The 24,471-nt window shown below is 38.8% G+C and overlaps 4 protein-coding genes across 12 annotated transcripts; 2 read left to right on the top strand and 2 right to left on the bottom strand.

The window, feature by feature from the left end:
- Positions 1–74: 74 nt before the first annotated feature.
- On the top strand, positions 75–5,401 carry LOC123988309 (mucin-5AC-like). The gene is made up of 4 exons (XM_046287783.1): positions 75–1,127; positions 2,657–2,834; positions 3,121–3,237; positions 3,847–5,401. Exons 1-4 carry the CDS (start codon positions 75–77, stop codon positions 4,317–4,319), a joined length of 1,821 nt encoding a protein of 606 aa, XP_046143739.1. The 3' UTR covers positions 4,320–5,401.
- Positions 5,402–5,780: 379 nt separating this feature from the next.
- LOC114875769 (alpha-actinin, sarcomeric) lies at positions 5,781–19,025 on the bottom strand. 4 transcript variants are annotated; one of them, XM_029186440.2, is made up of 13 exons: positions 18,832–19,025; positions 17,553–17,677; positions 11,748–11,982; positions 10,785–11,120; positions 10,431–10,516; positions 9,493–9,838; positions 9,134–9,410; positions 8,886–9,057; positions 8,565–8,801; positions 8,387–8,471; positions 7,957–8,300; positions 7,228–7,524; positions 5,781–7,142 (listed from the first exon to the last, which is right to left on the bottom strand). In XM_029186440.2, the coding sequence occupies exons 2-13, from the start codon at positions 17,652–17,654 to the stop codon at positions 6,984–6,986; spliced, it is 2,676 nt and encodes an 891-aa protein (XP_029042273.1). In that variant the 5' UTR covers positions 17,655–17,677; positions 18,832–19,025; the 3' UTR covers positions 5,781–6,983. The 4 variants fall into 4 exon arrangements, with proteins under 4 accessions (XP_029042273.1, XP_029042272.1, XP_029042274.1 ...); XM_029186439.2 differs by lacking the exon at positions 18,832–19,025 and adding an exon at positions 18,022–18,129; XM_029186441.2 differs by lacking the exons at positions 10,431–10,516; positions 18,832–19,025 and adding exons at positions 9,981–10,066; positions 18,022–18,129.
- A 431-nt stretch (positions 19,026–19,456) lies between these two features.
- On the top strand, positions 19,457–21,408 carry LOC114875852 (uncharacterized protein C19orf47). Of its 2 annotated transcripts, XM_029186622.2 has the most exons (4): positions 19,457–19,822; positions 19,909–20,654; positions 20,712–20,961; positions 21,039–21,408. In XM_029186622.2, exons 1-4 carry the CDS (start codon positions 19,804–19,806, stop codon positions 21,179–21,181), a joined length of 1,158 nt encoding a protein of 385 aa, XP_029042455.1. In that variant the 5' UTR covers positions 19,457–19,803; the 3' UTR covers positions 21,182–21,408. The 2 variants fall into 2 exon arrangements, with proteins under 2 accessions (XP_029042455.1, XP_029042454.1); XM_029186621.2 differs by having other exon boundaries at positions 19,909–20,961.
- A 227-nt stretch (positions 21,409–21,635) lies between these two features.
- Positions 21,636–24,385, bottom strand: LOC114875853. Of its 5 annotated transcripts, none has more exons than XM_029186626.2 (6): positions 24,274–24,385; positions 23,512–24,174; positions 23,078–23,430; positions 22,268–22,317; positions 22,011–22,153; positions 21,636–21,939 (listed from the first exon to the last, which is right to left on the bottom strand). In XM_029186626.2, the coding sequence occupies exons 2-5, from the start codon at positions 24,170–24,172 to the stop codon at positions 22,120–22,122; spliced, it is 1,098 nt and encodes a 365-aa protein (XP_029042459.1). In that variant the 5' UTR covers positions 24,173–24,174; positions 24,274–24,385; the 3' UTR covers positions 21,636–21,939; positions 22,011–22,119. The 5 variants fall into 5 exon arrangements, with proteins under 5 accessions (XP_029042459.1, XP_029042460.1, XP_029042456.1 ...); XM_029186627.2 differs by having other exon boundaries at positions 22,070–22,153; XM_029186623.2 differs by lacking the exons at positions 21,636–21,939; positions 22,011–22,153; positions 22,268–22,317 and adding an exon at positions 22,640–22,826 and having other exon boundaries at positions 22,900–24,174.
- Positions 24,386–24,471: the final 86 nt, after the last annotated feature.

The following is a 24,471-nucleotide window of genomic DNA, read 5'->3' as shown; positions in this document are numbered from 1 at the left end:
CCAACGAGACAGGGTCCTCCGAGGGAGGGCCTTGGACGTTGAGGAAAATCGATGGGAAAAAGGGGGAAGGTTTAATGGAAAATAGGAGGAAAGACGAATTGAATTTGATCGCGGAGAAAGTCGACTCGTATTACATCGAAGATAATCTCGCGGACGACGAAGAGGAAAACGCTTCGTTCGCCAGCAAGAAGAGGATCGATCGACAAGATTCGACGGTTGTTACTCTGAGACCCACCACCATGCGTGGTATTCCGTTGCTTCGTTTGCTCCATAGCCAAGTTCCTCGAGGTTTCTACGTGACCAAAAGCGAACTCGAACTGAACAACTCCGAGAAAATGGAGAACGATACGTCGTTCACCGTCGACACGACGATTGCTCTAACGGAAAATCCGACTACCGTGATCGTTCAGAGTGAAACAAGTTCTTATAAAACGACGAACAGCAACGAAAACATAAGCACGATTCCTTCGACGAATTTTCAAACGTTTCCATCGACTTTAACGGAGATTGAAACGACTACTATCGCGCCTTCGATCCTTTCAACCGATTCAACGACTCCTGAATCTTCCTCCGCGTTCTACGTCGAGTCGACTACTATAAATTCTACTTCTTTCGATTATTCTACCGTGACCGAGGCTCTCTTCTCCACGAAGATACAACCTGATTCTTCGACGAACGCGATCGCAACGGGTTCGTTCGAAACGGTACCGGAAACTGTTGCCGACGTTCAGTTGGAGAACGCTACCGACTCGATCTCTTTGACGACAACGATGCTTCCTTTAACCACCGTCACGGAGAGACGATTTAATCGTCGCCGGGAAAAATTCGGCACCGAATTCGGTCAAAGATCCTCGACGCGTAGGCGTGTTCAAAGTGAACGAGTTAAACCGACAATGGAGGATAATCTTCCGGTGAAACGAACGGAGGAGACGGTGACTCCTCGACGTCGGGTTACCGTTTACAGAGGACGACATCGCAGACCCGTTTCAACTGGCCCTCCTCTTCTCGACGATCAGAAACATTCGAAAGTAATCGTAGAACCGATCGGCGAAGGGAGCGAAGGGATCGAGGAGACTGCTTTATCGAGGAAAGAGAATAATTCAACGGGGAAGGATGACGAAGCCGAGGTCAGTTTACCCTTAAAACTTGCTAGAGAGAAGCATAACAACGCTAATTCGAGACGCTATCGCTCGCTCTTCCTTTCAAACCCCAAAGCAAAAGCAAATCGGTCAGAGCACGAACTGGCCTCTCGCTGTGTAGTTAACGCCGTTTGAGAAACGAGAAACGAAACGATATTGCCAGCCAACGAATTACTCTATAAAAACGCATCGCCTTTTCTTTCGCATCTAACAATAAAATAAAAAAAAAATGGAGCTGATTTTTTCTTCGAGTTGTACATAACGACCGGAAGAGAGGATGATCATTGTACCGAAGGAAAGATATTCATCGGGATCTTCTTCTGCCATATTTACTGCTGATGTGTCTACTTTCAAATCAATTAACACTACTTCTTCTACGAGCCATGTACCTAGCACGTTTAACCCTTGTTTGCAGCCTCGTTTCAATTTCTACCAATTAAATAGTTTCAATTAACTTGGATGCATGATAGGATGTTGAAAGGAGCCCTTATTTTACGCTACTGCGCGACGCGTATACATTGAATTTTTTTGCGGGAAACGGATACAGAGGAATGTACCGAGTTATAAAGGGTTAAACGTGTTCACGCTACGCTTACTGTTTCTTCTTGCGATCAGTCAGTGTCAACCATTCGTGGTCTTGTATCGAGTAGTATCGCTTTCATTATACTAATGTTATTCTAAGAACGCATTTTCTATGTATGTCGCAATATCGATGAGAATTAAGACCGGATTAAACGAAACGAAATAATCTGGAGTGCAAAAGGTTAACCCTTTGTACTCGACTCGTTTCTCAATTATATTCACGGTGAACGCATTAGTTATGAAACTTTCTCTATAGTCTTTACTATAACTCCTCTTCTAACGCTCTATTTATAGTATGTGTACTTATAGTATGTAAGTACTTGCTTTCACTGTATTATAATTCACTTTGAGCGCAAAGGGTTAATGCTTAACTACAAAATCTAGTAATTTAACGCTAAAATAGACTGCCATTGTTACATATGTTGCGTGCTTATTTTCTCTTTCTTGTAAATCATGTCGGCGCTTTTTCGCTCGAACCATTGTTAAAAATGAAACGATTTAACAGCTTAATTGGTATAAGTGCAAGAAAATCGAAAGAAACAAGTTATTCATTGAAAATTTGAAACAGGGGCACTTTTAGCACCCCTCGTTGAAAGGAGTAGGTACGTTACTGATATGGCGAACAAAGTGCCATCTACGACGAACTAAAATAGTGAGGCGTTTTAAATTTTTTGTCATTTCCCGCCAAATAATTGCCACCAAATGATTTCGTTTCTAAGAGAGCATTTAAATTGTCGTAAAAATACCTTAATTAATAAGAAAAACATCGTTTACAACTTTATTGTACACGATATCTCATAATCTTGCCTCCTACTGTTCGTTTATACCAATTAGCTGTCAACTGATACGTTCATTGTTAAATCGCAAATTGTACTTACCGTTCCGATGAATCGCTGCCGTGCTGTCAATATAATCTGCGTGTGCTCCACGTACAGGTGAACTCCTCGAAGAATACGTCTGCTCATTCACCAGGAAGTTTGTTAGCAACCAGGTTAAGAAGACCCGCTGCATTCGCTTCGACGTCGCAACAAAGCAAATCTTCGAACACTTTCACAAATCACCAAAAGAATCGTACAACCGACGAAGATCATTCTCTCGATAGCGTAAAAAATGGTGAGTGAACACAGGATAATTTAAAACGAGCACATCGCGTCATTACGGACCACCCGATTTATACGTCTTTCCCGCTTCGCGTCTGGTCGCGTAATGGCGGCACCGCTGCGCGCGCATCCCCACGCCCTCCAACTTATGAGCTGCGCGCGCCGAAGCGTACATTCAAAATTCAAACACTAATGTATTTGCAGTTGAATTTTTCCATTTCAATTTTTAATTTAAATAAACAATTATACAAGCAAAGACGTAGGCTCATTAAATAGTAATATATACAATATTATTTCAGATGCTGCGGATAAAACGACAGATACACCGAAACTAGAAAAAGATATCGATCAAAGTAGTCGAGCACAAGAGATCGCCGTGACTTTGGCGGATCCACCACCTTCTCCATCAACCACCGGTACAATGAACCTGTTAAATACATCATCATCAACCTTTTTAATCTATTTAATCTAAAAGATCACGTCACATGTTTCACGTTTGTTCACGAATCATCTGGGATATAATTTCACTGCAATTTCCAAACTTATATTCTCCTCTTCTATGTTCTTTCTCACCAGCCGTACGGTATGGCTGTAATTATCTTACTGACCTCTAATTCGTACGTTTCTTCCATTAAGATACGCAAAGAGAAACTACGATTATCATAAAAAAACTAATCACACCCTGGAGGCTAACCCAATCTTTCGACAATTCTACTTCCGTCGATTTCACGATCTTTCTCATACATACCTGCTGAATAATTACAACCACGTTCTTCGCCTCTTTTCAATCGTGTGTCTCTATCAACGCAACTACTAATGCCAACTTTAACTTCTAAGCATATCGATACTTCTTTTCTGCATCATCGCGTCTGAAGACGATACATTTCGTTCTTCACGCTGGATAAATCATCACTCCTGGTGGTGTCTCTTCTACATTCTTCCGATTGGTGTGTTAACGGGACACTTCTTTTTCTGGAGTCTGACTAGTAACAGAACTATTCAAATAATCCGGTTACTACGATCAGGTCGACCAACATTAAGGAACGCCTTCAGGCGGAAGATAAGCACTACGATAGCCCCTAGAAAAGACCCAACAACAACAACGACGACGACGACGACGAGTAGAAGCACCATCAGATTTACTCCAGTTGTCAGAGATCGACAGAAGCCAAGGACAAGGGATAAACCTGTACAGAATGCGACTACGAGACCGAGACGACCCCAGGTTATCGACTACGATTATTACGAGGACGAGGAGGAATCCGTGATCGGTAGATCCACCCTAAACGGGAAGCTCTTCCTCACGAGCAAAGGTAGCATTCGATGCTTGGATCAAGGCAACTTTCCGCATCCTTACTCCTGCCGGAAATTCATCACTTGCGCTAGAATGGTGAACGGTCTGGTAGTCGGGGCCGAGTACACGTGCCCTGAAAAATTATCCTTCGATCCTGTCGGTGGTATTTGCAATTGGTCCGCTGGGCTTGGCTGCAAGGAATAAAATCCGTTTAATAAGTCCAGTTCGAGGTATTGTCATTTTCGCGGAACCGCGTGTAGCCATAATCGACGCGAACGAAGAACGGTGATATTATCGTTAAAAGTTTGTTTTATGTAAATATGATAGTTATTGTATATAAATAGTTCTTAGTTTACGTTGTCGCATGACGTACCGACGAGATAATTTATACGTTAGTACACGTAACGTCGAGAAACGCGTTTTAGTCTCTATTTCCTTTTTGTTTTTTTTTTGTTTTTTTTTTTTTTAGAAATATACATAAGATGTACTTTAATGAGTCTCTCTAAAACTCGATCGACCGATATTTTGCATTGTATCTGGAATAAAAGCATCAACTTTTAACCACACTGTTAGAAATTTTTATTTAAATATCCTTTGTTTATACCGCCCATTTGATATGACGCATATATTAGCCGCTTTTGCTCGGTACTAAAATTCTCAACAGTTCTATCGTTTTTCTCCAACGAACTGTTGTCCATTTTTCCTCGTAACTTAATTTTACAATGCTTTTTTTTTCGACTTTTTCCTTTTTTTCTTTAATCAAAACGATCGAGGGCAAAGTGAGAGTAGACCTGTATAATTATGTACGATACGAGACGACGGTAGGGCGAGTGTTACGTTAAATAGAATAAAATGATAAGAATTGTAATTATATGTATATACGATTATCAATGAGAATGTAATACGAGTACATAGTACGAGCGGATCATTCGAAAGAAAATTCATTATTCGAATGAAATTTCATTCGACTGAATTTACATCGTACGTGTACGTACTCGTTTGAATTTATTACATTTCGATATCGTGGATAATTCTTTTCTGATAACGCGTGTGTACGTGTGTGTGCTTGCTTGTTTGTGTGCGTGTTTTTTTTTTTTACATTTCATTGTTTCTGTAAAAAGCCCAATACGTTTCTTTTTTCTCCTTTTGGTAGTTTTAGTTAAGATACGAGAAATCAAATAAACTCGCAAAACGCATTAAGATGGATATTGAAAAAGCATTATCTTTCAAGCGAGAAACCAAAAAAAAAAAAAAAAAAGGGTTCAGTATACTTTTACCTTTCTCCCGAATAAGTAAATTACATTTCACACACGAGCTTTTATCATGACCTTACAATAATGATGAATTAGACGACAATGATTCGACTAAATGGTTTTTAGGCTGCTAATTACACATGACACAGAGAAATGGCAGCTGCTATTTGGAACAATTTTACATGACAGATCTTATATTACAGTTGGCCTTTCGTTTATATCACTTCTCTCAAATATTTATAAAAATAAATACTTTGAAAAAGTGGTTTCGTTCACTAACCATAATTAATTATCGGAACAATAATAAATAATCATTTAATTCAAATAAATAAATAAATTTGCTTTCTTTAGCATCGTTTTCGCGTTATCATTTAATATACGATTAAGCGAAGTATAAAGGCGGGCTTCGTCGTTTAAAAATTCGTTGCGCCGCTTTCTTTTTTTTTTTTTTTTATAAAAAATATGAACGTGTTGCGTTCGATTTCGAGCGTAATATTTTCTGGATCCTTAGCGAGAGAGTCGATTCGTACGTATACAAGGATGTCCAAAAATTCGTTTTGTATCGTTAATAATCTTAATTTACACATGTATCATGAATTTTTCACATGTTTTCACAAACATCGATTTGTACCTTACGTTTCAAACGAATCGGTACTTAAGTTTTCTTGTTTTCATGAACGTAAAGAAGATGAAAAGAAAAAGAAAAGAAAATGAAAGCGCTGACCAGCAGGAACGTATCTAAAATCTATATGATATTCGAGTGAACATCGTTCATTAATATCACTCCGATCGAACAAAATGAAAAGTTTCTCAAAAAGAAACTAAATAGGCTGACCTTTCAAATGATAGAAAAGCTTGAATAAAACGTTTGTTTTCAAGATACGTAAGGCTACAATATCAATGTATGCGAGAGTAATACGCAATAATAAATTGTTCGATCGCATTTTAATTGTAATATTTCGTTTTCGGCACAGTTTCGTTCTTTCCTTTTCTGAAACGCTCGCGTAAAAAGGAAATGCTTTTCTTTCTTATTGGTACTCGTGTGACCTCTCGAAGATGTTTATATACAATTAAAACGTTAACTTACTAATTATATAGGATTCATCGTAGACATAGGCAAGAAGCAAACGTTCTAGAAGAACTAGTTGGATTCGTTTGTGCTATTCTTTTAACGTTAAGGTATCTAAATTAGATATTTATTGTCACTGTACAGACTTATTTAAGTACGGACCACCTATTCATCGAGCTCTAAAAGTTCGATTTACCATCGGTAAACGGAGGTGATCGTCCTAGGAAATACCGGTATATCAAAGTTTATATCGATGTGGCTCTCAGGTTCCTTCACGTTAAAACAATATCACGAATAAAAAATTGCTAACACTCGTGACACGTATAAACTATTAGAGCATATTTCTTGCTTTACCTTCCAAACGCTCCGAATATTGTTGTACTGTGTTTCCTTGATACTAAGCAACGATGCCGTGTGTTTCGCGTTGATATTCTCGATTTGTAAACATGCGTTTAGAGTACCAAAAAAAAACGTAGAGCAAACATTTCAGATTTTTTTCCCCATTAAAATTCGTCCAGAGATTTTCGAAATTTTTGATATGTAACTTTACAGATCCGATTCACCGTACAGAGCGGTGGAGAAAGAACGATAATCCAATGCTCCCGGTATTCCGTTCGGTCCTTTGTAAGGAGGCATTCGTTGGATACAGTATTCGGCTTGGTCAGGTGGTAATTCTCTCCTCAATTCATCCGGCAAGATGTACGGCTGTAAAATTATCAACGGTTAAATGAAAAATAAAATTGAAACGAAATTAGTTCGATCGGATGTATAATCGGGTAATCATCCAAACCTTGTCTCCAGCTAATATACGGAAGCTGTCGATAACTTGCTCAGCCGTGTCGGTGTCCGTTGATTCGCGAGTCATGAAGTCCAGGAACGCGTCAAAGTGTACGTAACCAGAATTGTTTGGATCGACGATAGCTAAGATGCGTTGGAAATCGATGTCACCCTGCCTGTCCTTGCCAATGGAATAACCCAAGGAAACAAGGCAGGACTTGAATTCGTCGGGAGCTAATCTGCCCGTACGATTCTTGTCGAAGTGATTGAAGCTGCTGCGGAATTCATTCAATTGTTCTTGCGTGATACCCTATGTAATGAAGAATATAATACGTACCAATTATAAAAATATCGTTCTAATTACTATACATACTGTATAAACAGTGGCGGCTCGCGTATAGCACTATGGAACTGCAGCACCCCTTACTTCCACTTGACATTATCGATAACATTTAATATAATAAGTGCTTTTTTCTTTAATTCTTTCTTTATACTTGTACAATATAGCCATCCCCCAGTTTATGAAAAAGATACAAAAATCTTTGTATGAAACTGTGCGCTTCATAGTTCCAGCGGCGTGGTTTGACTGTGTGCGCATGCGCATATAAGAAGCTGCGCACGAAGTTGCGCGGTGCCGGCTTTTTAAAGCAAAGGCTAAAAATTTTCTGAAGCAGCACCCCAACTTTTTAGCTACGAGCCGTCACTGTGTATAAATAAATAAGAAACGTGTAATTAAATGTACCTTAGAGTCTCTAGTAAGGATCTGATTTTCTACTTCGTTAATATTACGATTTATCGAAGTCAAAAGTTGTTCCCAACCAACTCGTAACGTTTCCATTGTATACTGCGTGTATCGATTCTCGAATATCATGCCCTCCTGTACAGCTTGGTGAATCTTTTCCAATTCTTCGAGGTGAGCTTTGTATTGATAAACCGCCTGTTCGTATTCCTTCAGACGATGTAACTGATCTTCCAAAGTACCCTGAAGCCCAAGACCAATGGCTGTAACTGCGTCTAACTGACGTTCTATCCATGGCCCGACAGCATTTGCTTTCTCAGCGAATTGTCGACGAAGTAATTCGTTATCTATTCGCGCGATTAAGAAATTTCATAGATCTATTCACGAAGAACGTTGTTACGACAAATTCAACGATTTGATAGAAAAAGGATACTCTGCTGTTTGCGTAGTTCCGCTTGCAGTGTACCATCACGTTGTGGCACGAGTTGCCTGACATCGCTCCACTTCTTTGTGAGGTCCTATTTAGAATATAAATATTAACGTAACAACGTGTAATAAGCTTGCATTTAAAATTCTACAAGATGAATTGATTTGATTCATTTTTCATTTACCAATGCAGTAAGGGTGGTGTACGGATTTTCAAGACCACCAGGAATCTGGAATTGTTTCACGATCGATTCAACTTCGCGTACTAATCCTACGATCGCGTTGTACTCTTTATCAGCTTCTCCGAGAGTTGCCTTGAACGCGGCATGAGCATCCATCAATCCCTGAATCTCTTCCATCGTATGAACGATAAACATGTCAACTAGATCCTCCCGGGTTCCATCCAACCAATTGTTAAATGGCTAAAAGTTTACACAAGGCTATCAATGAAATATCGTTGCTGTCGTTAATCGCGACACGTTATATCATCATGAAATGAAACTCACAGCAGCTCGTTTGGCGAATTCCAAATGTAAGATATCAATCTTTTCAAGAATACGCTCCGCTTCGTCCAATGCCTGACGTCTGCGTTGAGTCAGTGTACCTAAACGATCCCACTGATCGCAAATTCGTTGACATCTGGCATTAACGGACGCGCTATCGTGATATTCCAAAGTACTGAAAACGAAAAGAGTAGAAGTATAGAGTAGGAGAACAATAGAGGGAGCATCCTAATATCGCAGTAGAATATTACTTGAGCTCTTGAGCGATAGCAGCTATCTGTTCTACACGGTCTTGATGAGCCGCAAGATCGGACTCGAAAGCCTCGTGTTTTTTCTTCAAAGCCTTCAGCTCGTTGAGTTTACATTGTCGGAAGTGCTGCGACGTGAGCATCTCTTCCTTTCCTGCTGTCCATTCCTCGTGAGCGTCAGCTTTGTGCTTGAATTTCTGAGCCAGATGCTCGAGACGCTCGAGACGCATCATTTCCGACAAAAGCCATTCTTCGAACGATTTCTCAGCCAATTCCAGACCTATAATCAATCGGAATAGTCACGACACAATGATAGTTTTCCCTAACATTCTCTGATTCACGACATCATCATTTTCTTTTACCTTTCCATGCTTTATTAATGTCGGAGACCATTTTTCCCTCTGTTGGCATGTAGGCAGGCCGATTGCTCAGTCTTAACTTTGTTTGCAAAGTGTTGAAATTCGTTTCGAGTTTGGCTTTCTGTTCGACCCGCGGAGGCTTGTGCTTGCGGCGATACGTTCTATACTCTTCAAGTTTCTTTTGACACCCGGCAAGGGAATTATCGGTCTGACGGCTAGCCAGCCAGGGCATTGTTCTTCGTATCCACTCCAATAAATCAGACGCCAAGCGCTCGTACTCTTCCATCAGCCTCTCGTTCTCTTGGTTCACTTTCAGAACCTTGCAAATTCTATTCGCGGCTGTTTCTGCCTACAATGGAGATGCAAAGTTATTCTTCGCGGAAAGCAACAATCATTTTTCTTTCATTCAGTTCGTTCGTCGATTAATTCTTACGTCAAGCAATCGGATTCTTACTTGGTTACTGGTTAATTTCAAAATGCAAAACACACACCTTTTGCGCACCGCTAAAACAGTGGTAGTACGAGGAAACGTAGGTCATCACAGCCCTCTCGTCAGGCTTTGCTGTGGTTCGCATATCTAGAAGAACACATTCGAAGAAACTCAAACCATGCAGTGTTAGCTGAAGTTTTATTTTCACTGAAAATTTTGTTCTTTCTCTTTCTATTCTCTTTTTTTTTTCAATTTCTGTTATATGGGGAATCTACCGATTACGCGTGGTTGATAGCATTATACGATGGTTCGATTGCACGCTAATAAGGGGTAACTGAAGACATACATCAATGAATTTTACAGATCAATATCCGTTTCTAACAATTGTGCGACTAAATTAGCAAACGCTGTTAAATGCACACAAGTGGAATCAATATATTAGTGAAACATAGCACAGGTCGGTTGTTGTCGTCAAAAATAAAGGGAACAACACGCATTTCTTTACGCTGACCTGCTGAGCACCTTGGAACGCGTGGTAGTAGCAGGACACGTACGTCATGATTGCACGCTCATCTGGCTTGGGTGTGTTGATCAAATCTATATGATATCAAGGGAACATTACATTAAGAATTTGTTGTACGAATTGAACGATATAAAAGAAAAGTTATTCGATCGCAGTTCCGTCTCAACCCCGCTACAGAAAAATAATTCCTAAAGTAAACGTAGGATATTTAGAAAATGTGAAAAGAAAAATGGTGTATCTGAAAAACCTACACGCTTGCCGAAGAATCTACTCCTCCTAACCGTAGGAGGAGCTACGTTAATATCTGCTTTTAAGGAATGTTCACCGCACGTCTATACTTACCGTCAGGATCTAACATACGAGGAATGTCGAGATACTTCTCAGCAACATCAAAGGCAGTGTTCAAATTCTCTAAAGGATTATCCTTGCTTAGTTTATTGTAATCGATAAGGTCGGGACGATGGCGGTGAATAAGAGCGCAAAACGCCAAGCCATCCTTGAACGACAGATGAAAGTTCTGTACATTGACATTCTTGTACGGTGCAGTTTTACGTTGACACCAGAGTAGAAGACCTTCTTTCGCGGTCATCTCTTCAACGGAGATGTCTTGGATGGCGAATCTCAAAATGATCGTCCAGATCATACCCAATGTCATCTTCAAATTTCCGTCCACGATTTCTATGGAAAACAAAAAGAATTCAAACAATTATGAAAATGTTTTCTAAGATCGTCAGAATAAAATCGATGGAAATTTAAATGAACTAGAGGTGTGCGAGTACTTGTAATTCACAAGTTGAGTTGAACTCGCTTCCATTGTTCGAGCTGAGTCAAGCGTTTGAATTTGCCGAATTATTCGAAATCGACGAACTGTTTGAAACAAAAGCGAGCTACCACTTACAATTAAATTAATTCGAGTAGCTCGATTTTGTTTCATTCGGTTCGTCGATTTCGAGTAATTCGGCAAAATTCAAGCGCTCGATTTGGCTCGATTGACCGATCATTGTTTCATTCGAAATTCGAGTACTCGAATAAATCGAGTACTTGCACACCTCTAGAGCTGAACTCGCTTCGATTGTTCGAGCCGAATCGAACGTTTGAATTTGCCGAATTCCTCGAAATCGACGAACTATTTGAAACAAAAGCGAGCTACCACTTACAATTAAATTAATTTTCAACTCGAATATTCGGTTCGTCGATTTCGAGTAAATCGGCAAATTCTAGCGCTCGACTCGGCTCGATTGACCGATCATTGTTTCATTCGAAATTCAAGTACTCGCACACCTCTAGAATGAACATATGTTTTACCTTCTGCCCCAATAGATACCAGTTTCACGCCTTTACTGGCTATATAATCGAGAGCTTTATTCACGTTCGCGATCTTGTGGAATCTCATTTTGCCCCTGTCCGGTCTTGGTAGCGTCTCGCCTGAAATCACCTCGAGCAGCAACATCAGCTTCAGACCGTTTCTAAAGTCTTCCTCGATCGATTCGATGGCAGTCCCTGCTTTACGAAGATGCGAATTACACCATGCTGTGAATGTCTGAAAATACATCGAATAAACGAGAATTGACAGGAATCTAAAATATCGTCAACTGTTTGTATAAAAGAGATAACACCGGTTGCCATTTACTTATCGTTCGATTTTAGGGGCATCGAGACCTCGTTCACCAAGGCGCGGGCCATCGTGTCGCCCGTTCGATCGTCAATTAAATAACAGAAGAATGTTACGGCTAAGAAGAATTTAAAACGGAGAATTGAGCTTGACTGCTGCTTAGTGTATATTTTAGTAACGACCCCAATCTCTCCTGCTATATATATCCTCTGTCCCGGTTCTTAAATCGTGCTTCCTATTGCCCAGCCGAAAGATTTTCAAACCTTTTGATATCTCTAATAAGCATAAAATTATTGAGTTAAACGTCCACTGATTAGCTTCTTCGATCTTTAAAGACGATCTTTCAGGCATCACAGTTCAGTGATTTCAAGAATTTCTCAACTTCGCGGTCGCAGATTTCAAAAAGCTCGAAATCAAGCATAGAAAAATTAATAAATTCATTTTCTTTTTGAGACGCAGAAGAAAATGAATTGCGAATATAAAAAGAAAAATTATAAAATCAATTATGGAGAGTTTTTTTTGTAAAGGCAGGCACCAGAGAGAAGATGAAATAAATTGCAATGTCAGCGACGATTTCTTTCCCTTCTTTTTTCTTTCTTTTTTTTTTTTTTTTTTTTGTAAAAGAAAGTCATCGAGAAAATAATTACGTAAGTCGCAGGAATTAATCCCCGTTTAGTTGCAACACGGCTGTGAAAAAGAAGAAATTGCAACATCGGTGATAGGTAATTTTTTGTTGAAATGCAAAAGGCACGGAGGGGAAGGAGAGAAAAATATTGTGTGAAATTTAATACGGGTAGCGTGAAGCGCGACCGGCCAAAATTGGACATGAGCCACCTTAACTTCTACGAGCGCTCCTAAGATCTATTTGTAAAACATTGACTCCTCCCGCGCTGAGCGCCTAAGCATTTCGAAAACATTCTGATCCATTTCACTTTCGACCAGGACATTAATTCGCCCGTGTCCTGAAATTTATTCCTCTCCCATCGTCGAATTTCTTTTCTTTATCTTCCCGATAAGAATACCCCACCTTCCAACTTGGAAAATGTTGCACCTCCGATGCACCGGCGATGGCAAACGCAAGAAATTATTCCGAATGATTTGAGAAACTAAGAAACGTCGAATCAAAGGCTTAAAAAGAAATCATCGAACGGCATGAAAATGACATCAGGCTCGGATTAATTTGCTGATAAAAGAGAACCGAGCAGCGATCGCATTTCTCGCGATCAACCGAATTCTATTTCGAAAACAGCAGTTCAGAATAGACTTTTTTTATAGGATCGTAACGAACGAAAACGACTATTTTTTCTTTTCTCATCGCTAATTCTTTCGTTTCTCAGTAAAGCTGCAATACGAAATCGGGCAGAAGTAAAGCTTACGTAAAATGTGTAACTTTGAAAAAAAGAAAGAGAAAAAAAAAAGAAATCGTATTATGTAAACAAACGGTTTAAAGTTGCATGGAATAACAACCGTATTACGAGCCTCCGAGGCTCTTTACTTACATTCGTGACTCATTAGCATACTTTTATAAAGCGAAAAGGAATGCGTGACACGTGGCGATGAGTTAACGAAACAATATAAACAAACGATTTCTATTTGCGATCATCGATCGAGATCGCGATCATTTCGCGATCCCGCAGGTGAACGAATTACCCTCTCCGTCACCGGTGCGTCAGCATCGATCAACCGCGGTAAACAATTTTTCCCGCAAACTTTAACGCGACCACGCTAAAAATAAATGCAGTTAAACATGCAACGAAACGGCCTAAATACGATGCACATAATTCACGTAACCCAAATTCTAAATATCTCGCGTACACGCCCGAACCAGTTTGCAAATTATGTCTATTCTTAAAGTCTGGCATTGAATTTTCTTCTCCTCTCATCTCTTCGCTTCTCTTTTTCATCCCGTCTCGCCGACAATGTTTCTATCCGTACACTTGGTAAAACGATTCGTCGCGACGACGAAGAGGCGTTAATTAGGCGTCGCTCGTGAAAGATTTTCCTTGGGAACAAAAAGTAATTTTTCTTACGCGCCATAGCGGATCCTTCCGTGTTTCTTGTCTAGCGAATCACCTTTGCTATTTCCCGAAATCAATCTAACTCATCTTAAGGTCAAAATAGAGGGAACGAAAGAAATTGGCACGTTCGTTTGGTCGAGCACGTGACAGAGAAGTTGGTTTATGTAGTTGGAAGATATTTCAGAGAAAAGCGAATGTCGAGAAAGGAGAAGCGTCGGTATACAACGGGTCTCTGTTAACCCAGAGACATCGGCCGAAAAAGATCGAAGGGTAAAGGTAGGCAGGTGTTTCGAAGCACCTTAGGCAGGTGACGATAGCGCGGATACGGTACCGGTACCGGTTGCGTCTAATAAAACTACGTTTGCACCTTTCACGAAGGCTGACTCTACTCGTTGCGATTTTCTCCCACTATTTGCTCGCGACGTGTGTATCTTTCGCGGTATCTCCTATGAAATTCCTGATGGACAATTTTTTCGCCAACAATCATAGAAGATAGAAGAGGAAGAGAGAAAAGATTGTTATTCTAGCATCGTTTTCGTTACGCTGTTCAAGAGTAACCGGCCGAAAATAAATCTGGAGGATGGTACGTAATGGAAAAGACGATGGTCGAGGGGCTATTTGCGGCCGGTAGTATCAACGGAGCGGACGGATATGCTGAAAATTCATTCAAGAAAGCGTCGTTGCCGTGCGGTTACGCGGATAGGATATTCCGTGTAATTATCGTGCGGGGGCGTGCGAGCTGGCGGCGTTTGAAAGCAAATATAATAGTCGTCTGAAAATAGTGGTATCGCGTGGGGGGTGTCGGTTGCATTTTAACGAGCCGTAATCTCAATAAACAGACGGCGGGGACGCGTTCGCGCGTACCGTGAACTTATCATCGCATAACAATCGGCTTAGTGGATAGAGGCATAGCGGTGTCTGTGTGTGGGTCACCCGATTCCAATCTAAGATCTGGCGCACAGCCTAAACTCCTCAAAGGTTAACGATCTTCTCTGTTCGCGGCTCGACGGAGAAATCGAATTCGTGTACGTAATGCATCGATTCTCCTATAATGTTTCGGTACATCCGATTTCCGGTGAACTTGAACCCGGTAACCGGCCACGGTTGAAACGGTGTTTGCGAATAAAATGTATATCTATCGCGAAAAACACGCGATCCGACTGTCGGGGCACGTCCGCGAGGCTCGACGCGATGCTGAACAGAAGAAGAGCCTCGCGAGAAGACGCGAAACGAGACCAGAGCCCGCGAGACGGCGAAAAATCTATGTACAATAGCGCGCGAGTAAGGTGATATCGTGAAAGGTTAAGCGGCCGGTTAAGGTTGTGGAAGCAGACTCTTGATCGGAGGAGGATACGGAATGGCGCAAGGCGCCCGGCGGGACCACCCCGACCTCCCTATGATCGACGCGACTTGCCACTTGCGACTTTCCACCGTGTACGCGTTATCCTATATATATCGTCTATTTATACGATAACGTCGGCTGCGAGATGCGTACGAAAACCGTCGAGGAAAGTGTAAGTAAGTACACACGCATCGACGTCTGCGAATCTTGCTGGCCGACAAGCCGTAACTAGAATCGCCTCCAACGTCACCGCGCCTATTTAGTGCGACCGACTAGCGATAACGTTTAGATAAGCTGTAGTTTAACTATAATGTAACCTTCGACAAATTCTTTGCGGTACACACACATACACTCTGCATTCCTACGATATTCCGCTTCGCGAATAGCCTGGAAACCGCTCGAATATCCATAACTCGACGCGTGTAAATACATAAACCGTATCCTTTCGCGGCTTCGTGGCCCATTCGAAAGTTATTCGAAATCTTTTCTTTTTCCTAATTACGCTAATTGCGAAAGGAACGAAAGCTTGGCCCCTGGCGCGCGTTTTCCCGCCAACATCCTTTCGAAGCTAACGAAAGAAATACCTATCGCCACGGCGCCGTTTCGTGCGCGCTTCGAAAGCCGACCAAGCGACCGAGATTTTACGAGAAATTGTACAGTTAACTGTCCCGTACGAGCTAACCGGCCAGCTTCGTTTTCCGTACATCTTATCATCCATCCGATCTTCCTAGCTTCCGCGCGAACAAGAAATATAGGAATACTTATTTTACATAACTATAAACTCCGATTTCTGCACCCTAGAAAATATTTCCGAGTTTCCTCGTCGACAAAGACGGAAAAGACAAAGCACGCGCTCCTGTATTCAGGGACGAATTCTATCGAAGCTAGCCGGTACGAGTTATTAGAACGCGAGTTGGACATTATCAGGTGTACTCGTAATCTACCGCGTTTTACATTGGCTGCTCGATAAGAGAAGCAAAGAGAAACATCGGGCAATGCCAATAGAAAGGTAAGAAGAGAGAAACGCGAAACTTGAGAACGATGTCGAACCGAATGAACATTATTTTCGCATCCAAAATCGCTCTATCTCTAAAGTTGTACAGGCGATACAATAAATTATAATTTTAAACGCCAATGAACTGCTTATCGATACTATAAATTTTATCAGGCGTATCGCTAGAGACCGATTGTTCGTAGCTCGAGTAACATCGACGGGATCACGGTACTCTGGAATGACTCAATGCTCGATTATTTTTGTCATAAAGTCTGAAAATACAATTTGAAGGGCTCCCGAGCCGCGACGTGTGTAACCGAGTCGCGGAGTCGCGAGAGCCTTGAGTCCCTGCCAAAAATAAAGAAAACCGTTTTCAACGCGTACTTGAAGTTGCTCCACTTTATCAATTGACACCGCATTAATTTTCCTCCCTCTCGCATCTCCCACCGCTCGATTCTTCTCGCCATGATTATCGGTTCTCGCTACCGATCGGTTCGTAACCAGCACCCTTCGTTGGAAACGAAAGCTCCTAAGCAACGAAACTGACAATAAGGCGGTAATCGGAACACGATTCGAACGTAACGTCGAAGCGTAGACTTTGAAACGCGACGTAGGATCGATAACAGCTAGATTACCGTGTTTCTCCTTAAAACGGTGTATCACGGGATGCCTGCGGAAGGCGTTCGCCTGGACGAAACGACACGAAACGCCGTTAATGCTTTCCCTTGCGGTTACGGCACGGCTCCTTGTATATATACGATGCATCGTTGCATTCGTAACGTCACTATGTTCGGCTGATTCGAAAATCGCATCGCGCTCGACGAGGAGGTTATGTGTAACGATTGAAATATCAACTGGACAAACTCCATGTCTTGGACGAAAAATTAGTAACATTTAACGTGGTTGAAATCGGTAATAATCTCGTTCGTTTGTCGACCAGCTCGATGCAACAAATAACGGTTATCATATGTGTAAGGTACGTGTGGCAAATTGAAGCTGTATAAAATGCAACCAGCTCGCAGCTCAGCCTGTAACGTTATACCTATATAAAATATATATGACAAAATAGAATGCATAGTTCTCATTTGTGACAGGAAAAAAAAAAATCATTTGAGAATAGCGTTGAAACGAATAAAAAGCTCACCTTTTTCTGTTGTTTCTCCCAAGCCGGGTCCAATAGACCTTCCCTTTCCCACTCCTCTTCCGGCTCCATGTATCCGTCCCCGTAAGCTTCCATGTCGTTCATCCTTCCACGGATATCTCACGTTCCTTTAAACGGAAATAATTTCTGTCACTCGTGTACAGACGTGTAAGCTCGAACACGAATAATATCAGCCAGACACTCGGCTATATATACTCTAAAAAACGATCTCTCGATCGTAATCGAGCGGCGATACATTCGTAATTTTCTTTCCACTTATCTCGTCACAATAAAAAAACATACTGATCTACTCTGGCATCAACGGTAAATAAGGAAAATAAATGAAGGAAAAGAAGGGAACTGTGGGATGGAATAAAAATGGTTAGTAGGAATTGAAAGTACGTGAAATAATTATGGAAAATAGAGAAAAATGAATGAAAAAAGGCGTACGTTTTTTAATATGAAAACGTACCCGCTAAGTCCAGAAAACGTTCGGTTCGTGTCGTTCTTTCTCTCGCGCTGACCCCTCTGCCACGAGTCTGACACACGATTTGCTCGCCGGCGCACGAGCCTCCCCTCCCACGCTCTCTCCCTCACTCGCTTGCTCGCTCGCTCGCTCGCCCCCTTGCCCCGGTGCCCGCGCGATCTCTCTCGCTCTAACTCTTTGATACACAAACTCCGCGAGCTTGCTCACTCTCGCCGTTCCCTAATACCGTCCGTACCGTTTACCCGACACCCCATCGCACGTCTAAAGATCCCGTTCCCATGCAACAGCTTCCGCGTCTAACCCCCGCGAACTGTGACGATCGTGTTCAACTATTTCGACTATGCATGCGCGAAAATGGCGCGAATGGAAAGACCGAATCGATTGAAATTAATCAAACTAGCGTTATTGTATTGAATCATTTTTTTTTAACGATATAAACAACCCGTGATGTCTAAACTCTTTATGCCCCTTATCGCATGTACATCACCATACACGAAATAAACAAGGAAAACAAATCAAACTGCACACCTGTATATGCTTAATCTATGTATGTAAATTCCAGGTTAAATTAAAGAAGATTGCATGTATTTAGTTTTTTACTTTGTCCTGTAAGTGCTAACGGATCGTAAAATATATGAAAATCTCATTTCAACCAAAACAGTTTGTTACAAACGAAATGATTCCATTAGAACTTTTGTAGTTCGATAAATATTCCAAACATTTATGTATTTCGAACAACATAATGTTCGATTGCATGGATAAGTAATGTACCCTGATACATCTGACGAAACTAACCTCCGTTCTTCTTTCAAGCAGATATCTCGCCCAGCAAGCTGCTCGGAGAATACGAAAATATCAAAAATAGTATCAAAGGCAACTAAGACACCCGATTCACCCACACACGATAAAAATAGTACGGTAATCCGTGTGAAATTCCCAAAACAACGAGGGTAACTCCATTCCTCCGAGACTTCACGGACATTCGGGCATAAACGTCTTATATCTAGAATGGCGACAATTCCATCGACAAAATTTTAGTTATTTTTACTATCTTTCATTCGCCTTAACTATATTTTTTATCCTTAATTTAAAACGTGGATAAATATTTTTCTAGTATCGCGAAACTTATACGTTGATTAACATCTTTGTAATACAATATTCTATTAATTTAATCAATTACTGTTTAATAATACATAATAAGGATCGATGATAAAATTCATCAGTTTTAATTGAAGCATTCTATTCAGTGCTGAGGCAAGAATGGTAAAATTTCATGTTAATTTTAATTTATTTATATATTTGAATATAAGCGATAAGTGTCAACGGTAGAATTAGTTTGAATCTTTGTCGACGATGTCGCTAGTCGCGACTGTAGTCTATACTTTCATTTTGTCATTCTAATTACACTTATGTATTTATATACATTGTGTGCATTGTGTACATATAGATGTGGATGGAATGCGCATGAATAACTTTAAAGTTTCAAGAAATAAACTACCTATGTTTATTATCGTCTTTTAATTATATTCTGTGAACTTTTTTGAATAATATAATTAAACGTTTCTTGCAATTTATATGTCTACAATAATATCATTTGTTTGCTGTCAGAGATACCTCCTTATTCTACTAGCAAAATTATACTCTTAGCAATAACCTTTGTAAACTATGTGGACCGATATTGTCAATTTGACTCTGAATAATTAATATTTATTGCGTAAAACTGATTATAAATTGCTGCAAAGTATCAGGGATAACATTACCGGTAAAATGGCATCATCACTATCAGGTACTTTGAATTTTCTATAATCTAACCAATGTTTTTTTCTTATATCTACACTTTTGTTAATTGACAGTTTTCTGTTTCTATTATAGCATATTGGGTGAAATTCTTTAAAGGTGCAGGATTTCCTCAAGATGTAGCCACAAAACATGCAGTTGTATTTTCTAATAATCGTATTAAACCAGATATGTTGCCAGATTTAGATAAACCTAGCCTCAAAGAAATGGGAATAACGCTAATGGGAGATATGATTGCTATTTTAAGGTATGCAAAAAAGGTTGTCGAAGAAACGACCTGTGAAAAATTCCTTGTTGATACTGAAGATACCCTTGGAATACCTAAACCGATGGTTAAAAAGGTTGTGTCTAAAGCATCTACGAAAGCAGTGACTTCTAAAATTAAACCTGATACTGTAACTACAAAAAAGATCCTGAAAGTTCCAAGTACTTCAATTAAAAAACCTACATCCATTAAGAAACCAGCATCTGTATCGGCTGAAATAATTACAAATCTTACTAATCAAAAGAAACAAACGATTCTTAAAAGAAAATTAGAAGAACAAGATGAAGATGAATTTGATAACAATGAACATAAATGGAATGAAACAGCTAAGAAGGTAAAGTCTCTGGATAATAAAGATGATGCTGTAGAATACACTGTGATACTTCCAAAAGGAACAACGCCTCGAAGTCAACAAATTTTAAAAAAGTCTATAGAACAAAAACGAACTGTATTCGATAGGTTGGGTGACAGTTCTGTAACTAGCACTACAAATCCAGGCGAAACGTCACCGACGTTTAACATAACCGGGCTAGGAAAAGATGTCTTTAAAAGATCTGTAAGTGTTTTTAACCGACTAGGAGATAAAGATGCTAAAAAGGATAATGTAACCCAGACAGGAATATTGAAAAATGGTACAACTGGTACAGGAATATTAAAAACCAACACAAGAACTTCAATTATTACAACAAACAAAATCATACCAAAAAATGTAGGAACGATGCGAGCTGATCAAGAAGCAAGTAAAAAAAGTATGTCAAATAACGTTGCACAATTAGTAAAAACAACTAAAAGGATTTCTTTTAACAATGCATCCTCAAATGGTACAAGAGCAATTACATCCAATGTTGTTTCTGGAAAATTAGGTACATAGTTCAGTATCAATGTTACAATTTTATAGATTTGTAATCTTTTTTTGTCAACTTTCATATAATTTTTTCAGCCTCAGAGCGATTAACTTCTATACCGGCAAAGGCACGTTTAGGAGCGATCAAAACAAATGGTGCTAAACAAGTAACATTTGATAGGGTCGCGACGGTAGCTCATGTCAAGAAACCGGATGTTTTTAGTCGCCTTGGAATTTGAGAAATTATTTACATTAATTATGCCTTTCTTTAACTAAAATAATATTTATGTTTGTGAGTAAGAATTCTTTGTACAAAGTTAAATATTTTATTATGTAAAATGTAAAAGCAAAGAAAATATTAATTATTAAATCATATTAAAAATTAAATACGGTCATGCTATTGAAGTATTTCCGAGTATCTCGTAGCAAATTACAACCAGATATTTATTTTTAATTTCTTACAACATATTAAATGTTATAAATGTGCAATTTTGTAATTAGAACGTATATTATCTTCCTTTTTTGTATAAAAATTATATTTCTAACATTGTTTCACAACAAATTTTTATACAAAATTGTTTACAATTTTAATAAGACGTTACAAAATACTCAAATCAACAAAGTGGTACATAATTTTTATTCACATAATCTTTACCTAATGCTACTATATACTAAAATAATTTATAACAAAAATATTAAAAAATAGTGTATGTATTAAAACAAGAATATATCATTATAATAAAATCGTTACACTTCTTTTCCCCGAAAAACTGTAGAAACAGACTTCAACTCTTTGAAATGTGAATACTGAAGAAAAATATTTTAAATAATTGAGAAATAAAATATTTCTGGCATTCCAAGACCGCTTTTAACTAATACTGTCTGATGCGACTATGTTTCATGTACTATTCAACTTCCAGATTTGAGTTTCAATTACTACAATATTCGATCAGTGGATGGAATGTTCCGTATTGGCAGGAGCATCCTCGGGATGTAGCTGAAAATTCAAACATTGTATTTAAATAGTTTCCAGTCACTTTTAGAAATATCTATATATTTATACTCAACCTGCTTATAGCATTATATATCGAATATAAAAGAAGGGGGATGATCGTGATTCCACTTACGCTTCCAACAAGAACTAATTGCAATCGCTCCAAAATACTATGTTACAGCATTAAACACAGCGTGTCAGGCATGCCAGACTTCGACTAGATAAAACAAACAAATCGCAATTTATGTAATACCAATATATTTGTATGTAATAATTTTATATTTACATGTGAATTTAGAATTAGCAATCACAAAATGAAACCAACTCCCACCTTTTTGTTTGATCCTTCCTAGCAAACTTCAATGGCAACATGGTACTATCCTGTAAAAAGTAAAGATTACAGTCTCAGAGAAAAGAAGTGGTACCACTTTATATCACATACAAATAACAAGAAACTTGGTAAAACTATTTTAATCCGACGTAATAAATGCTTTTTTATATATATATAAAAAAAAAAAAATAATTTATTATATAGTATCTTTGAAAAATAGCAACGATGCAACTTGTGCTAAAATTACTTTATACCTCTACACATTACTAGTTATAATTTCTAAAAATTTTATCTGCATAAAAAAATTTATTATTTATAAAATATATACACATATATGCATATGTATATGTGTGTACATATACACATATAAGTATACATATATTTGTATATTATGTAATATGTATACACTAATGTATATATCTATAAACATGTATATAAATATGTATACTATTAACGCAACTTTCGTTCCATATGAAAAATAATTCTATCGTGTTTCCTCAACACCTCGACTTAGTCACTGATATACATCTTCCTGAGAGGCCTGAAAATATGGGTACATCTACTATTGCGTGTGAAATAATTTTTCATAATATAGATAAAATCAATAGAAAAATACAAAAGTAATATATTACTTTCGTTAATTATTTATATTCCACTGATCGACAAATACGTCCAGTATCTTTGGTTTGGTGTCTTTTACAAGTACCTCGTCATTGAGTAAATTTATAAAAGTAACGATCAATTCCCCCTTCAATTTGATCCCGAGTTTTTGCTATTTAAATGACAAATGGAACAAAACTCTAATGATACTTTATCTGAATTGACATGAAGACAGATTCCAGTGTTGTCCAGAGTTTGGGATATTTCCTCTTCGGTGAAAAGATTAGAGGTATCATTTAAACTGTCCACTGTATTCATGATCTCGTCACATTTAGGTAAATCCTCAAATATATCCATATTGAACGTGGACAATTGATCAAAGTCAATCCCAATGGTATCGGTATCCTTTTTCTCTTCTATAGTGGATAAATCTGTTTGTGTAATCGGTAACAAACTATCCAAGTCTTTTACATTATCTATATAACCATCTTCCGATATTGAACTTGTACTTGAAGTTATTGCATTAAAAGTTTCCATATTCTGTGAGTTGTTCTTGGTGTCAACTGTAGGATTTTTGGAAATAGTATAAGTATGATCAGAATCTAAAAAGGATGAAGAGATTTTGCCTATGTTGGTAACCTTACATGTATATTGTCTCCTGGGATTCATATAAGACTCGTTGTTTTCATTTTCAGTTGTACTATGTTCTGCTAATGTATCGTTATTGACATTTGTAATAAATATATTAGTACTCTGAGAGTTTAATATATTTTCCTTGATATTTGTGTAACGTGTACACTTATGTTGCGTATCTGCTTCATTTGAACATTCAGAAATATGGTTTGGCAGGAATGAATTCTTTTTTTGTGCATTAATTTTACGAAGACCATCGTTGATAGTTTTGAGCAATGCCGTAATGCTAGTGTTATTATTCAACACGCTCTTCAAATAAGCAACTTCGCCATTCAACCGTTTGATATCTATACTTTGTTTCTTTATAATGTTAACCAGATTTTTGTTCTCCTTCTGATAAAACGAAAGTTTATTTTCTATCTTTTCTAAATACGCTTTTTTCTTCAGTCTATTTTCTCGAGCCATCAAAGCATTTCTATTAAGGCAAGGCCTCTTGGAAGGTCCTCGGCCCCGCTTTCGTGGCTCCATAACAATCTCATTCTCGGTTGTGGCAGATTGTTGAGTATTCCTTAATGACTCTCTCAGTCTTATCTTATATTTTGGTTCGTACGTATCATCTTCCTCCGTCGAACTCTCCCACCTGATATTACTTTTCCTTAGTTTTCCCGACATTGCTGTAAATATTGGTTTGTAATAATCATTATGACGGAACAATAAAACTTTTGGTAAAAACAATTTTAATTTTAAAAGCAATTTGTACCTTTATCACCTACCTAAAAATTAGTATCTCACTATCAAAGCAGTAAGAATATGCGCAACTTTTCCACCTAATTGTGATTACCTTGAAATACATCTGCTAAGACAGTAAGACTAACTTCTTCCTAGGTTTTGATGGCGCTTATGGTGGCGCCATCATAATGTATCATAAACTTGTCATTTAATAAATAAATAACAAAAAGCTCATGTCTTAT

This window comes from Osmia bicornis, chromosome 11 (genome assembly GCF_907164935.1).
Source record: "Osmia bicornis bicornis chromosome 11, iOsmBic2.1, whole genome shotgun sequence".
NCBI lineage: Eukaryota > Metazoa > Arthropoda > Insecta > Hymenoptera > Megachilidae > Osmia > Osmia bicornis.
The sequence above is the reverse complement of the archived record's forward strand: the minus strand, read 5'-3'. Positions and strand labels throughout refer to the sequence as shown.

What these genes read in the sequence shown, in the direction of transcription:
- LOC114875769 (XM_029186440.2), bottom strand. Translation starts at nt 17,654, where the DNA reads ATGAACGACATGGAAGCTTACGGGGACGGATACATGGAGCCGGAAGAG. An exon ending in TCGTATGTTAGATCCTGACG is followed by an intron (nt 10,517 to 10,784) that starts GTAAGTATAGAC and finishes GATATCATATAG; the next exon opens with ATTTGATCAACACACCCAAG. An exon ending in CATTAATAAAGCATGGAAAG is followed by an intron (nt 9,411 to 9,492) that starts GTAAAAGAAAAT and finishes GATTGATTATAG; the next exon opens with GTCTGGAATTGGCTGAGAAA.
- LOC114875853 (XM_029186623.2), bottom strand. Translation starts at nt 24,172, where the DNA reads ATGTCGGGAAAACTAAGGAAAAGTAATATCAGGTGGGAGAGTTCGACG.
- LOC114875852 (XM_029186621.2), top strand. An exon ending in TGTTGTTTCTGGAAAATTAG is followed by an intron (nt 20,962 to 21,038) that starts GTACATAGTTCA and finishes TAATTTTTTCAG; the next exon opens with CCTCAGAGCGATTAACTTCT.
- LOC123988309 (XM_046287783.1), top strand. Translation starts at nt 75, where the DNA reads ATGGAAAATAGGAGGAAAGACGAATTGAATTTGATCGCGGAGAAAGTC. An exon ending in GGAAGGATGACGAAGCCGAG is followed by an intron (nt 1,128 to 2,656) that starts GTCAGTTTACCC and finishes CTCCACGTACAG; the next exon opens with GTGAACTCCTCGAAGAATAC. An exon ending in TCTCGATAGCGTAAAAAATG is followed by an intron (nt 2,835 to 3,120) that starts GTGAGTGAACAC and finishes ATATTATTTCAG; the next exon opens with ATGCTGCGGATAAAACGACA.